Source organism: Rhynchophorus ferrugineus, unplaced genomic scaffold (assembly GCF_030347505.1).
Source record: "Rhynchophorus ferrugineus isolate W39M unplaced genomic scaffold, kcgeb_rfMv2 rfM1, whole genome shotgun sequence".
In the NCBI taxonomy this organism is placed as follows: Eukaryota; Metazoa; Arthropoda; class Insecta; order Coleoptera; family Curculionidae; genus Rhynchophorus; species Rhynchophorus ferrugineus.
In genome coordinates, this window is record NW_027472580.1 from 18807205 (window position 1) to 18820764 (window position 13560).

The following is a 13560-nucleotide window of genomic DNA, read 5'->3' on the forward strand; positions in this document are numbered from 1 at the left end:
AATTTCTTACGATAGAGCACTGGATTGAACAAAAAATAAAAACTAAAATTAGTTCACAGTCCTTGTAAAGAAAAATATCATGTTACAAAACCCCATTATGTTTTTAATTTATAAAAAAAACAAGAACTATGACTGGACTGACATTAACCTTTAAATCAAATATAAAATAAAATATGTCTTACGATGAAAGATAATGAATAAAAACAAATAGGTCATAGGATAATATGATATAGCAGTAATAATCAACAAAAATAAATTTTGCAGCAGTTCAGTTAATGATTAAGCAAGCGTATACCATTCATACAGATAAACTAAGATTAATATACCGTCTATTTATAACTTATCTGAACTGACTGCGCTATTTTTTTTAAATATAAAATTTTAGAAAAAGTATTTATTAAACCAGAATCAGAAAACACAAAAAAATAGTAACAACAAAAAGAAAATAAAAATTGGAAACGTATAATTGGAACACTTCAGATCACATATACCCAAAAATGATAGTGTTAAAGAGTTTGACACAAATCTTTACATAAAAAATGTATTTCCTGATGTAATGCAAAATAAGGTGTTTCTTTCAAATTATTTATTTCCGTATTTGTTTAATTTCAGCATCCCAAAAACATTACTAACGAATGAAACCGTCTTCGCTTTCATTGGAGTCGGTTGTTCCCTTTGGAAGAAAATCTGGATTATGTGTGAAATAATCAGAGTGAAGTTTTATATTTTCTTCGCCTGTTTGTTGGTTAAATAATGGTTGTCAAAGTACTATATTTATTACAGTTGAATAATCCTATATTCACCATTGGTGACTATATCACGATAAGCAACCAAATAGAGTTTTCTCTATATAGAACAGTTGTAACTTTTTTTCATATTAAATTCAAATATCTGATATGGGGAAACATAAAAGAAAATTAATAATTTCTTACAATAAAGTCTTCGATTAGACAAAAAAAGAAAACGTTAAAATTAATTCGAAGTCCTTATATAAAAAGATGTCTTATAACAAGGTATCATTATAATTTTAATTCATAGTTTTTATTTAATGTTTTCAATTTGATGGATACCATCTGTATTACATGATTTAGCTTGATATGAAAACTAAAATTATTATAGTTAAATTTAATTAATGTATTAGGGCATACTTTTTTCAGCTATTTTAGTATTTATTGGCTATAAGTAGTTGATCTGTTAGTAGTTTTCTGTTAAAATATAGTGTGAACTGGTCTAATAAATCTAAATAAAATCGGACTCAGAAAGTAGCCGTTAGGTTGACTTGCAATTCTTACACGACATTGTATTTCAACATAAGATTGTTTCTAATTTTGAAATTTAAGTGATAATTTTTCATAGTTAATGGTCATTGAACAATGTATTTTGTTGGTTTGTTGGAAAAACTATGCTCACTAGAATACTTTTGTCCACAGTGAAACATGATCGGATTTAGCTATATAAGGGGGTATCTAGTTTAGAAATTTGAAAAAATCGATTTAAGTCTTAAGAATATGCCCTTAAGGGCATTTTTCAAAATATTATTAATAGTCTGATATGTAGGTGTGTGTAGTGACGGGGCCTCTAGAAACGAAGCTTAATAACTCAATATCAAAATGATCAATACATTTTTACTATTTAAAATAAAATTGGAAATTGGAATTAGGAAAAAAATTTTCGTAAATCAAGTCAGTAAAACTTGAGATGTCATTTCAACTGCCATGAAAAAAGTAGTTTCGAGAAAAACACATTTAAAAATTCGTTCCTTGATGACTCGTCATTAAAACATCTATATATTGCGGACCTTCCAACTAGTGATCACACAATGACCGCGACCTATCCCAACGACCCTGCTGCCCTACCAGTGCATTCTGACACATAAACTGTTTCATTCCAACTTCAATGTCATATCAATAAAATCGAAATGGTTTCACCAATAAATAATAAAGACAAACCAACCCAATTCCACAAGAGGAGCATGGAAAATACTTGAGCCTTTATTTGGATCGTAGGTTTACTTGGCAAAAGCAATGAGTTCAAAATGATGGTATAAAAATCAATTATCAAGCCAACTTAACACATGATAAAGAAACTGATTATTCACTCTGGAAAGCCACGAAATATCTAAAGCGCTCATGTGGGAATTAGGTACGTGTCAATCACCAAAAAGCAGAAGAATTTGCTGAATATCTAGAAAAAACTTTCAAACCAAACGTAACTAATACTGAATATAATTTGCCGGACATAGAAGCTGAAAATTTGATGATTGAATTAGTCACGCCGAAAGTGCTAAAATAAGTTATTAAAACTGACATTAATCTCAAGAAATCAGCGGGCTATGATTTATTAACAGGAGAATTACTTCAAAAACTACCAAGAAATGGAATTATAAAACTCTCCAACTTGATCAATACAGCATTCAGATTAAAACATGTCCCAGGCATTTGGAAGATGGCGGAAATTATAATGATCCCAAAACATGGAGAGCCTTCAATAAGGTTTGGCATGGAGGTCTTCTTCATAAACTACAGAAAATGTTACCAAAACTACACACCGAACTATTAAAATCGTACATTACAGCCAGAATGATTATTTACCACCAGGAAGTGTACTGGGGCCAATGCTTTATCTACTTTGCAATTGCGATATACTACAAATAGAGAATATTACGATGGCTACATTTGCAGATGATACTGCGATTATAGCTGTCGGGGACAATAGTGAAGAAGCATATGAAAATTATAACAGGCAAGTGACAATATAAATAATTGGACACAAAGTTGGAAAATAAAAATTAACGAAAGTAAATCTGTGCATGTGCAGTTCACCAACAATCAGACCGTACAAGCACCAATAACTTTAAATAATACTATAGTTCCATATAGCAACAACACTGAATATCTCGGTATGAATCTTGATACAAAACAAGCTGGAAAGAACATATAAAGAAGAAAAGAAAAGAACTGAAATTGAAATATAGGAAAATGTATGGGCTAATTGGAAGAAAATCACAATTATCAGTACATAAATAAATTTCTGTTATGCAATCAAATACTGAAACCTATATGGACATTCAACTATGGGGATGTTCTGCAAAAAGTAACATAAACAAAATACTAATTTTTCCTGAGAAGTATTGTGGGCGCTCCCAAATACTACAGGACTGTCAAGAAAATTGCAAGAAGGCATGACGAAAGACTTCATTCTCATGAGAATATTGAAATATTGTAACTTTTGGATACCACCAGAGCAGGCCACAGACTCAAAAGAATCAAAGTGTAGTGTTGTGTAGTGAGGTGAATTTAATAAAATATACAGCAGTGACATGTATAAACATTATTTCACCAGAGACTGAGATGGGGCCGATGGGTCCTCCTAGTTATATACCTAGATTTAAGTTATCATCAAGACAAATTGTAGGTTAGTCGGAAACGACTAGTAACAATGTAATAATTAAATAATAAAAAAAATCAAGCCAACCTGGACATATGGAATTCAAATAGGGGGACAGTGAGCAAGAAAAATATGGAAATATTGAAAGGTTTCAGAGCAAGGCTTTAGGGAACATGCACATCTCGGTGTGCGAACAGTAAAACAGGTAAGAATAGAGTATCAGTGGAGACTTGGGCAACATACAAACGATTTTGCATTGGCGTCGATTATAATAGGAGGACAACAGTATGCGAGGCTCAAGACCTGCCACATCCCCAATCCCAAACAGTTTCATGTAGATGGATGGAAGATGCGACTACATATTGAAGCTCTCTCGTAAAAAAAACAATACAAACAGCTTAGAAGATGGACAACACAGTGGTTTATTGTTCTAAAACAGATTGCCATGATACAGAACAGAGTAGGAAAAAAAACTAAAATAGCTTTAGCTACAAAAACCTTCTGATGGGCATATTCTTCATATTCTTAAATGGTTAAACTCCCTAATATGAAATAAACGACTTTTTTCAAATTTATAAACCAGAATAGTCCCTTAATAATATAGTAATGATAATTAAATGCAAACTCACCTCTATGTATACCGGAGATTTGGGATCGAAGGTGCTATCCACATTCTTGAAGCTGGCGTTGACGTGCGGCAAACGGTGAAACCATTCGGCGAGCCTCGGAGGGCGGTACACGTCATCGGAGCGGGCGCCCATGGCAGACGGACGGCCGGGGGGCGGCGGGGCTTATGCGACCCGCGCCACTTATACCATCGCTGCCGCGCTCGAATGTAGAACGACCTCACTGGGCTGGCGGACGAATCTGAAGAAAACAAAACAAAATATGCATGAATTAACATTAAAAGCAAATGGTGTTAAAATTATATTATTTATACCATTCATTCCTATAGACCCACAAGAAAAGTTAAAATACTTCTAGATAATTAAGTATAAAAATATATTTACACTTAATAATTATACTTGCATGATGCAATGCCATGCATCTATACCGACGTCTAACTAGGAAAAGGAGAAGAAAAACGTCAAATGAAAACAACTTGGATTTACTAAACAAAATGTTAGGCGCAAATCGAAATTATCCTTTGGAAATAAGAAATTTCTGTACAAATCAATGCTACGCCCATTTGGTTCTAAGTTATCCAAATAGGGTACTTCTAGCAAATATAATAGAGACATCACTCAACGGTTCCAAAACAAAGTGTGCTATAGCGTTATAGTCGATGCACCATACTACGTTTCTAGTGAAATGATACAGCGTGATATTAAGTATTTCGAAAGTGTCGGTGCACTCCAATAATCTTGCCAATCAGCTCAATGTATATGATAGCAGTGATGGGCGTAGACTAAAATCATTACCACCATACGATCTAATGGTCATATATGAATTATTATGAACACAAGGGACCATTTAATGTGTTACGATTACTAAGTATTACATACATGTTGTTTATGTAATATAATCATAAGGAATGTTATTGTCCATTGGGCAGATTGTTGAACCACTAAGTATAATAAGAAAGGTTAATTTGGGAGTAAAGAAGAGTAAATAACATATTATCTCCTGGGAATATATAAACGTGTCAGAATTCGATTATTCGTAACTTCAAGGTTCTGGTCACTCCACACGGCTATTTTGAACAATATTGCTCTTGTATAGAAAACCATAGAAAAGAATAAACTATATTGCCTTCCTTTTCTAATGGCGGTACCAATCTAGAATACTTAGATTTTGTGATACATTAATAATTCTATAATAATAATAAATAAACCGTTGTGTTATTATAATTTAATATACATTGGTTTAATATACATTGGTTTTAAAATATGGAAGAACAATGGTTAGTACAGAATGTAAGGTTAAATTTTTAAAAATCATTAAGTTATAAAATCCAAACAACATGAATTTTATTTATAGTGGGAATTTTAGCTGCCAAATTTATAACACATGATTTTCAACGACATCGAATAGATATCAACATATGCCAAAATTTAAGGATAACAAACATAGAGAAGAAAATGATTCTTGTTGTGTTGGAAGTAGTCAAGTTATCAATGAGGTTTGTTTATTAAGAATAGTAGCAAAAATTTTAGTAACCTGTAATAATTAGACATTTATTTTAAACATAATATATTTTAGAATTGATTTAAATTTTATTTTATAGGTGAGATTAATTTGTTGCTAGAACTTGTTGAGAGTAAAAGTCGAAGAATGTGAAATTCAGAGAAGAAGAAATTAGACAGTATTTTGCTAAGTAATACTATGAAATAATTAAATTTGCTAACAAAAGTATACCTGGATCAAATAAACAATATAAAACTATCAACGACACCCTAATGATCTAGTGACAAGGAAAATACAATGCATTATTATATAAGAATATTGATAAATAAATTATTGTTTTGTAAAAAGAATTGACTGAGAGTTATTTTCAGCTTAAAAGGATGATCATCGATTCATTTTAGGCTAGTAAAGGTAGTAGCGACGATAGTTGATCATATTTGGAGATTTTTAGAAGAATTTCACTGCTTTCATATATAGTGGTGGCTTTTTCGTTTTATTTTAACACTATGGACTGGGTTTCATCTAAACGATTTTGATCTTTTTATGGCAATGTTTATTTATATGGTTTTCGAATTCATTTAATTGTTCAAATATGAAATATAGAAAGGCAGGAAAAATAGAATGCGTTATTTCAAAAAAGTTTCAATGTTTATTTTCCCCCTTATATAGTTTCAACATTAGATCAATTATTTATCAAATTTGTGTATAAGTAAGCGCATGCGCCTAATCTGGAGATATTTGTTGAGTAATGTATCCTCACTATTGGACGCTTCAGAGAAATCTTACAGATTCTTCTAATAAGCGAAAATGCACAAAGAGCCTCATAGGAAAAAAAAAGGTTCTATTGCGCACTAGTGTTAAAAAATATGTATCGTTATGGTTTGTAAATAAAAAGATATCCTCCAAATATCCTACATTCTCTTTTAATTTAATGTAATAACTCGCAATAGCTTTCGGATTCACCACACCTAAAAACATAAATATTACGTCACAAAACCTAAACACTCTTAATATTTTATTGATAGACCTGTGTTATTAACAATTTTTAAATTACCTTAAAAGTTTAACAAACAAATGTTAATTTATTTTACAAAAACGTTATCTATCCATTTTCGTTAAAGAATGAAAAAAATCTATAAAATATGATTTGACATTCTCCTATAAATAAAATAAAAAACATGGGACATCTATCACAACATCTATCAACAACAAACAATCAAATCAATTACATTAGATTATTTGGGTTGAAAAGAATTACATTACATACGTAATGTCACGTAATCAGCATTATCACGACCATTAAATGGTTTTATAAAAATCGCATATAATTTTGATCGACTAATATATTTTAAAATACAGCAATAATAATTAAAATACGAACACTCACCAACAGTACTTCACTTTCCTTCTTCTGGTTGGCGATTCCAGAGCGTTCAGCTTCTCATCGCGAAAAACCATTTTCAAACAAAATACCATTAATTTGGCGACAATCGCGAAGAAATAAACGAATTTCAGAAACCTAAACATGACGTACCGTATTTAAATCGAAATCAGTATTCTACTTCCTAATACCGGACCGACTGCACGCAGTAAACTGAAATAACCACACGATAAGATGTTTTATAGATATCTCAGTTCGGTGCGACTGCACTGAAAAGCTGTTAATTCATCGAACGGACATTGCCAGACTTTACGATAATCATTTTTAAAAAACACCGTGTTATTTGTGTCAATATTTCTCCCCGATACACAATTTACGTCGAATAAATATTGACCAAAGATAAGGACACAAAAAAAACTCGTATCAGATCAGATTTTTTCTAATGCTATATTGACGTAATTGTTCGGATAACAGGCAGGAAACGGCAACGCCGCCAAAGAATACGAGACTCGGTACACGCGTCCCGGTGAATGTTTCACAATGTACGCAATGTTGAAGGGAAATTTATCTGAATATTGTCTGAATAGATCAAGCTCTATGTTATAAAGTGATTATTTAATTGATTATGATTATAGTTAGCGTTGGGTCAGAACGTAAAAGCAAATCATTTTTTAATGATGTAAATAAAATTATTTTGGATTGAAAATTATTACTTGAAAATGTAAATACTATCAAGAACTATAACATATTCATATTTTAGGGATTAGAATGATTTCAATTAGTTTTTTGTAGTAAAACGGATTTGGGGTTAATTGTTTTGAAATTAAATGATTATAATTCAAATGAATTTAAATAACCATTATAAAATATTTTATATAACTAAAATACTGGACTATTTATTAAATATATCAATAACTTCATGAAAAGCGATGTTTATGTCTGATGTTGATAAAAAATTTTTTACACTCTTGCCTAGGACAACCTCAAATATTAAATATTCACAAAAATAAATTTACGACCATGCCCCAGCAGGATTCGAACCGGCGGATATCGCAACAGTTGTAAAAATTGATCCCAATTTTCTATAATCTATACAGATAAAACTTTTAAAAAAACATAACAAATAAATTCTATAAAAGTGCTTGTAAATATAGTTGAAACAGTGACGACAATGATCAAACAAATCATTATTATTTGAAAACTCTAAAACAAACGATTGATCACGTTTAATAATGTTCTAGAACCTGGTAGTTATAAAATTATTATTGAAAAACTAATATGCTACTCAATAATACACATCTGATCGTTTTACACTAAACTACATATACACTATTGAACCTTCTTGTTGACTTGGTGTTGTTAAGATCAAATAACTCAACATTTATTGTGTTATTGTATGGTCACTTATTCAGTTCCTGAAATCTGAGCAATGCTCTTCAATATTTTACTTTACGAGCAATCACGGTCTTCGGCATTATACCTAGTGACCTGCGAGTATCCAACTTTAGATTTACAAGCCAAACACAAATTTATGACCATACCCCAGCAGAATTCGAATCCACGACTATCAGAACAATAGGAGGACCATCCTGTCATTTGACAACAAACTAACAAACCGAGTTAAGAGGTAGTATCTTAGTGCAAAGATATTCATTGCTACAAAGTTTTCGTTCAGCATTGCGAAGAGTAAAATAAGTCAGTGTGTCACTAGAGACTGATTTAGCAATGTTCACTCTAACTTACGCGATATCAAATACGGTTCTGTGAATATTATCGATTAAGATATTATCGACAACTATGCAAACTATGACAAAACATATTCGATTTACGCGTCAACTCAGTTATCAAAATTGAGATAAATTGCATCAGATTTAAAACTGAATATACGCATTCATGTATCATATATAACACCGTATTCCTATTTGCTACATGATTAGGACACCTTTCAGCCGCTACCAATAATTAAAACATAGGGGTCTTAGGGGATTGATTCCTTCTGTTCTACAAATATGATCGACCAAGTGTTGTACGTATCTAATGATGATCCCATATGAGTATTCTGAATGAGTATTGAATCGTTTTGACTAAGGATGTAAAAAATATAGAACTTGTTGAATTTCATATCCTAACCAATCTACAATAAATGTGTAAGATTTGGGTAAAGCTTTTTTATAGTGTAGGAATGTTCGTCGGGTCGGTCAGTCGGTCGAAATGTGTGGCTGCCGCTGCGATTATTTGTCAGAACACTCACTACTATTTTTGGAAGGAATTTGCACGAGAACTGAAAACACTGGTTGAAGAATACTGTATATTTGAATGTTAAATGATACATGTGGTCGACGGGAGAATTGAAAGGATATTAGGTTAGGTAGAGGAAGTACGGTAGCGCTGTGGAAGTGGTACTATTACAAGGGGATGGAGAAAAGAAAAGAGAGCGAGACGTCGTCGTGATGGTCTTTTATAGCCTGGAACTGCATGGTACCAATCCACCGGCGTTGCCAACCTTTGTACTTGTTGATGAATTCGTGGTGGCCTAAAGGATCGTGGCGGTCGCCACAATAGTATAGTTATAATTCACTTGTTTGGACTAGTGATTAATAATCTGCTTTAACAAAATAAAAATACGCATAGAATAAAAAAACATATTTGCAAGTTCAAAGTCACTTTTTTATTCGTTTTGATGGTAACATTTTTGTTACAAGATGACAATTAAACAAACCTGAGCGGCCAAAGTTAATTTTTATATTACATATATATTTTTTTAAGTATAGAGTGGGGCAAAAGTCCCGCTAGCATTTTTATTGCGCGCCATCTTGTTTATGTGACGTTTAGCTCAGTTTCGCTTTAACCATTGTGTTGTGTAGACGTCCTAATTTTATTACGGATAAATATCCGCCACAAGAATGAACAGAAATAGTGACAATATTTATTGAAAATAATCGTTCCATTATCAGTCAATGGTAGCGTGACTTTTTGACCCACCTTATACTAATTTCCTCTTGTTCTCCCGATATCATTGGAAACTAGTCTCCAGTAGACAAGCTAGAGACTATCGTGACATAGAATATGACTAGAATTTAAGTAGTAATATACATACAAAGTACGCACTGACTATATAAAATCATCCGATAATTACATGATAATTGAGAGATAAAATTAACAATTCTAATTAACTGTTTCTATGTCTTGTGCTTGCGTGTCACTTTACTTTGAAAAACAATTTCTGTGTCTTAGTCCACAAGTAATTAGATTTTACAGCTAATGTCCTAATGCCGTAAACTAATAGGCGTTGAGTCAACGTCGATATACAAGTCACATATACGCATTTATAATTATCATCCGTTGCTTGTTATAGCTCTTTCTATCTGTAAATAAAGGTGCGTGTTGAAAATCTAATATTCCTTGCTTCCCTATCGACCATAACAAGTAACAGAGTAGTAGGAAGGAGACAAAATAACACATTGTAAAAATTGCAATATTCTTGATAATATCTATAGATTGTACATCCATAAAAAAAATCAAATTATGCCTCGAAAGATACCTCAATATATTTTGATAATATTTCAATCACTAAACATATTGTTAGTAGTAAAACTGTGGTTTTAATGACATTATTTCTGATATTATACAAATACAATAAATAAGTGGTAAAGGCGACAGGACGGTCCACCTACTATTACAATAGTCGCGGGTTCGAATCCTGCTGCTGTATAGTCGTAAATTTATATTTGTGATTATTCTAGGCAAGAGTGCAAAATCCACAAGGAAAATGATCGCAGTCACACCAGTAACCATTCTGGGTAAGACCGGATGTCTTCTGAGATGATTTCTAAGTTGGTCACTCGCCGGTCGGTAGGCTTAATACCGAGGACCGTGGTTCGGGGCACACGTGAAACTGTAAGTCCAGTCCAGATAAACCCTCGTTGATAAAAAGGCGATTTTAAAATATTTAAAAAGAAACAAACATTATTAGACTATAGACTAAATTAGGACCGATGGATCCTCCTAAATATATACCCAGATTTTGCAAAGACTAATAACAATATAATAAATAATTTAAACAAGAAAAATATTACCACTAGTTGGTAAAAGGAGACTTTAAAATATGTAAAAAAAATCCGAAAAGAACATTTACGTACTGAATAAGTCTTGGTTATCACCCAGGAAAATATGATGGATGGTCATTCTAAATTTGCTTACTCTACAACCACACTTATGTCAGTTGATTCTGAAACTGCGTTGAACTTTGTAAAATAATTTTATAATATTCTAATGTATTTACTCTTTCTTAAAATATATTATTTCTGTATAAAATGGTTTAAATGAAAAATAACGCTTTTCGGATACCATACGTCAAAAGAATTTATTTTAAGTGTCATGAATTCTAACGTGTCAATGGTCCTGTACAAAGGCACATAAAATTATTATATGATTAAAACCCTCAGAAATTGTCGGAGTTCGCATTGAACAAAATGACGTTTGAATTACAAACTTGTTGAAAAAATATCTATATATCTATATCTATATATATATATATATATATATATATATATGTATATATATATATATATATATATATATATATATATATATACATATCTTTAAAAACCTATATATCAATATATTCTCTGCTTTCGACCGGTTTATTGCCACAATAACGGATACCAAACAATGACGCACTGATTCTCGATCTAAATATGAAAATAAATGCAATTTTATAATTAATTTATGGCTATTCTCATGATTATATTTTATATTATATATTTTAGTAGGGATGATGGTAATAATCATTAGCACCCCTAGAGGTTTCTTATAACGCTTTAACAACAAACATAAATGCATTTACCCTGGCCAAGAACTGGAAGAAGAACGAAAAGTGTAAGAAAAAAAATGAGGCAATGAAGTAGATACAAAACAAAGACGAAAAGAATAGAAGTTAAGTATTTAAGAAGGTAAATTAAAAGAATTGTTTTGTGAGATTAATGATAATAGAAAGATTCGAAAATTATATAAATAAGGAAATTATTATCGATACACTTTTGGAAGATATAAACAAATATACAACTCTGAAGGGGGTGATACATGAACAGAATACCTATCCGAAGCACTGTGAGAGTAATACTAAAATGATAATGTAAGAACATACTGTTTCACATGTAGAATGTTTTTTACGGCAATTTGAAATTTCCATAAAAGAGTTTTGTATGAACAAAATTGTGTGTATTGTTTTCAAAAGCAATTGACATAATTGGTTTTCACTTAAGTTAGATATGAAAATAAAAAACCCAACCAAAAAAGGTAATCAGTGTTTCAACAATGAAACACGTAACCGCAAACCCCCATTAGAGGAACAATGATTCAGACACAGTGATAATGGCTAAAAATAAAGAAAAATGTTGTTTACATTTAAGACGAATTTAGCCAATATTTGAATACATATTCTGTTGAAGTTGTCTTTATTCTATTTAAAAAGTCAACATTTTTTGCAGCCGAGCTGACAGGACTCTTCCCAACCGAGATATACTGATGCAACATTTAAAGGTCATCTATCATATTTAAAGTTTTCGATTTTATCAGTTCATCTCAAGTGTGCTTTATAATCGGAAAAATGTCTAATTGAAGTTCATATCGCTATATTGAAGGAAATGGTCACTGAAAAGCAAATCCGAAGAAACAGGCCAGATGGAAATAAAACTCAAAGGACACTTTCAGAACACAAATTACAACTTCAGGACAACCCTTTCCAGTCTCTTAAATACATATAAAAGAACTATATCTACAATAAATATTGTAGAGTTTAAAGGATGTTGTCAATTAGATCAATTCCCCGAATTGACAGAATATTCGGTCCAATCACAAACTGAGGAAAGAGGGTAAACGGAACTATGCTCTCAATGATATTTAAATGTAATGTGTTATCTAATAGAAGCTGTTATTTACTAGAAGACTCTTCATAGACACCTAGTTGGTTTCGAATACGGTATAATTGAGGTTTATTGACTTATATTTAAATAAGAATAGTATACCATTTAATGTCATAATTAGATTCTGAAGATATTAAATCCAATAATATTTTTACCGATTCAATAAAAGTTTTGCATATTGTCAAAACAAGCCATTGTTCAACTTTATAATGCATATTAGCACAAAGAAGCTCATTTAAAAACAAATCAGATAAACATGAACAATAAAAACTACATATTATAATAATACGCATAAAAATATAACAAACGCTTATACATAAATGGATGATGACTAACTGAAACTAATTGAACATAAGAGCTCAATTGTTTTATTTATTAACAAAACTGCTTTGATATAAATATTAAAATTAAAAACGCTGGCTTGGTGGCGCAGTGGTAAAGGCGATAGGACGGTCCTCCTACTGTTGCAATAGCCGCGTGTTCGAATCCTGCTAGGGCATGGTCAGAAATTTATGTTTGTGATTGTTTACAATTTATGATTGTTCTAGGCAAGAGTGTAAAATCCGACAAGGAAAATGATCCTAGTCACGTTAGTAACTAGGTGGTTGGGTAAGACCGGATGTCTTCTGGGATGATTTCTAAAGTTGGTCACTCGTCAGTCGGTAGGCTTAACCGTGGTTCGGAGTCCACATTAAACTGTATGTCCAGTCCAGATAAACTCATAGTTGGTAAAAGGATACT

At 31.7% G+C, this 13560-nt stretch overlaps 1 protein-coding gene across 5 annotated transcripts in view; it reads right to left on the reverse strand.

Annotated features, from left to right (window-relative positions):
- The window catches only part of tty (tweety), a 139838-nt gene that overhangs the window by 21654 nt on the left and 104624 nt on the right, over nucleotides 1-13560 (reverse strand). For 3 of the 5 annotated variants that reach the window (XM_076417709.1, XM_076417685.1, XM_076417702.1), the window contains one exon: nucleotides 4017-4254. In XM_076417709.1, the coding sequence (XP_076273824.1) occupies nucleotides 4017-4148 (132 nt within the window). In that variant the 5' untranslated portion in view covers nucleotides 4149-4254. Of the gene's footprint in view, nucleotides 1-4016; nucleotides 4255-6901; nucleotides 7280-13560 lie in introns of those variants that run through there. The other 2 variants (XM_076417717.1, XM_076417692.1) reach the window with 1 other exon arrangement.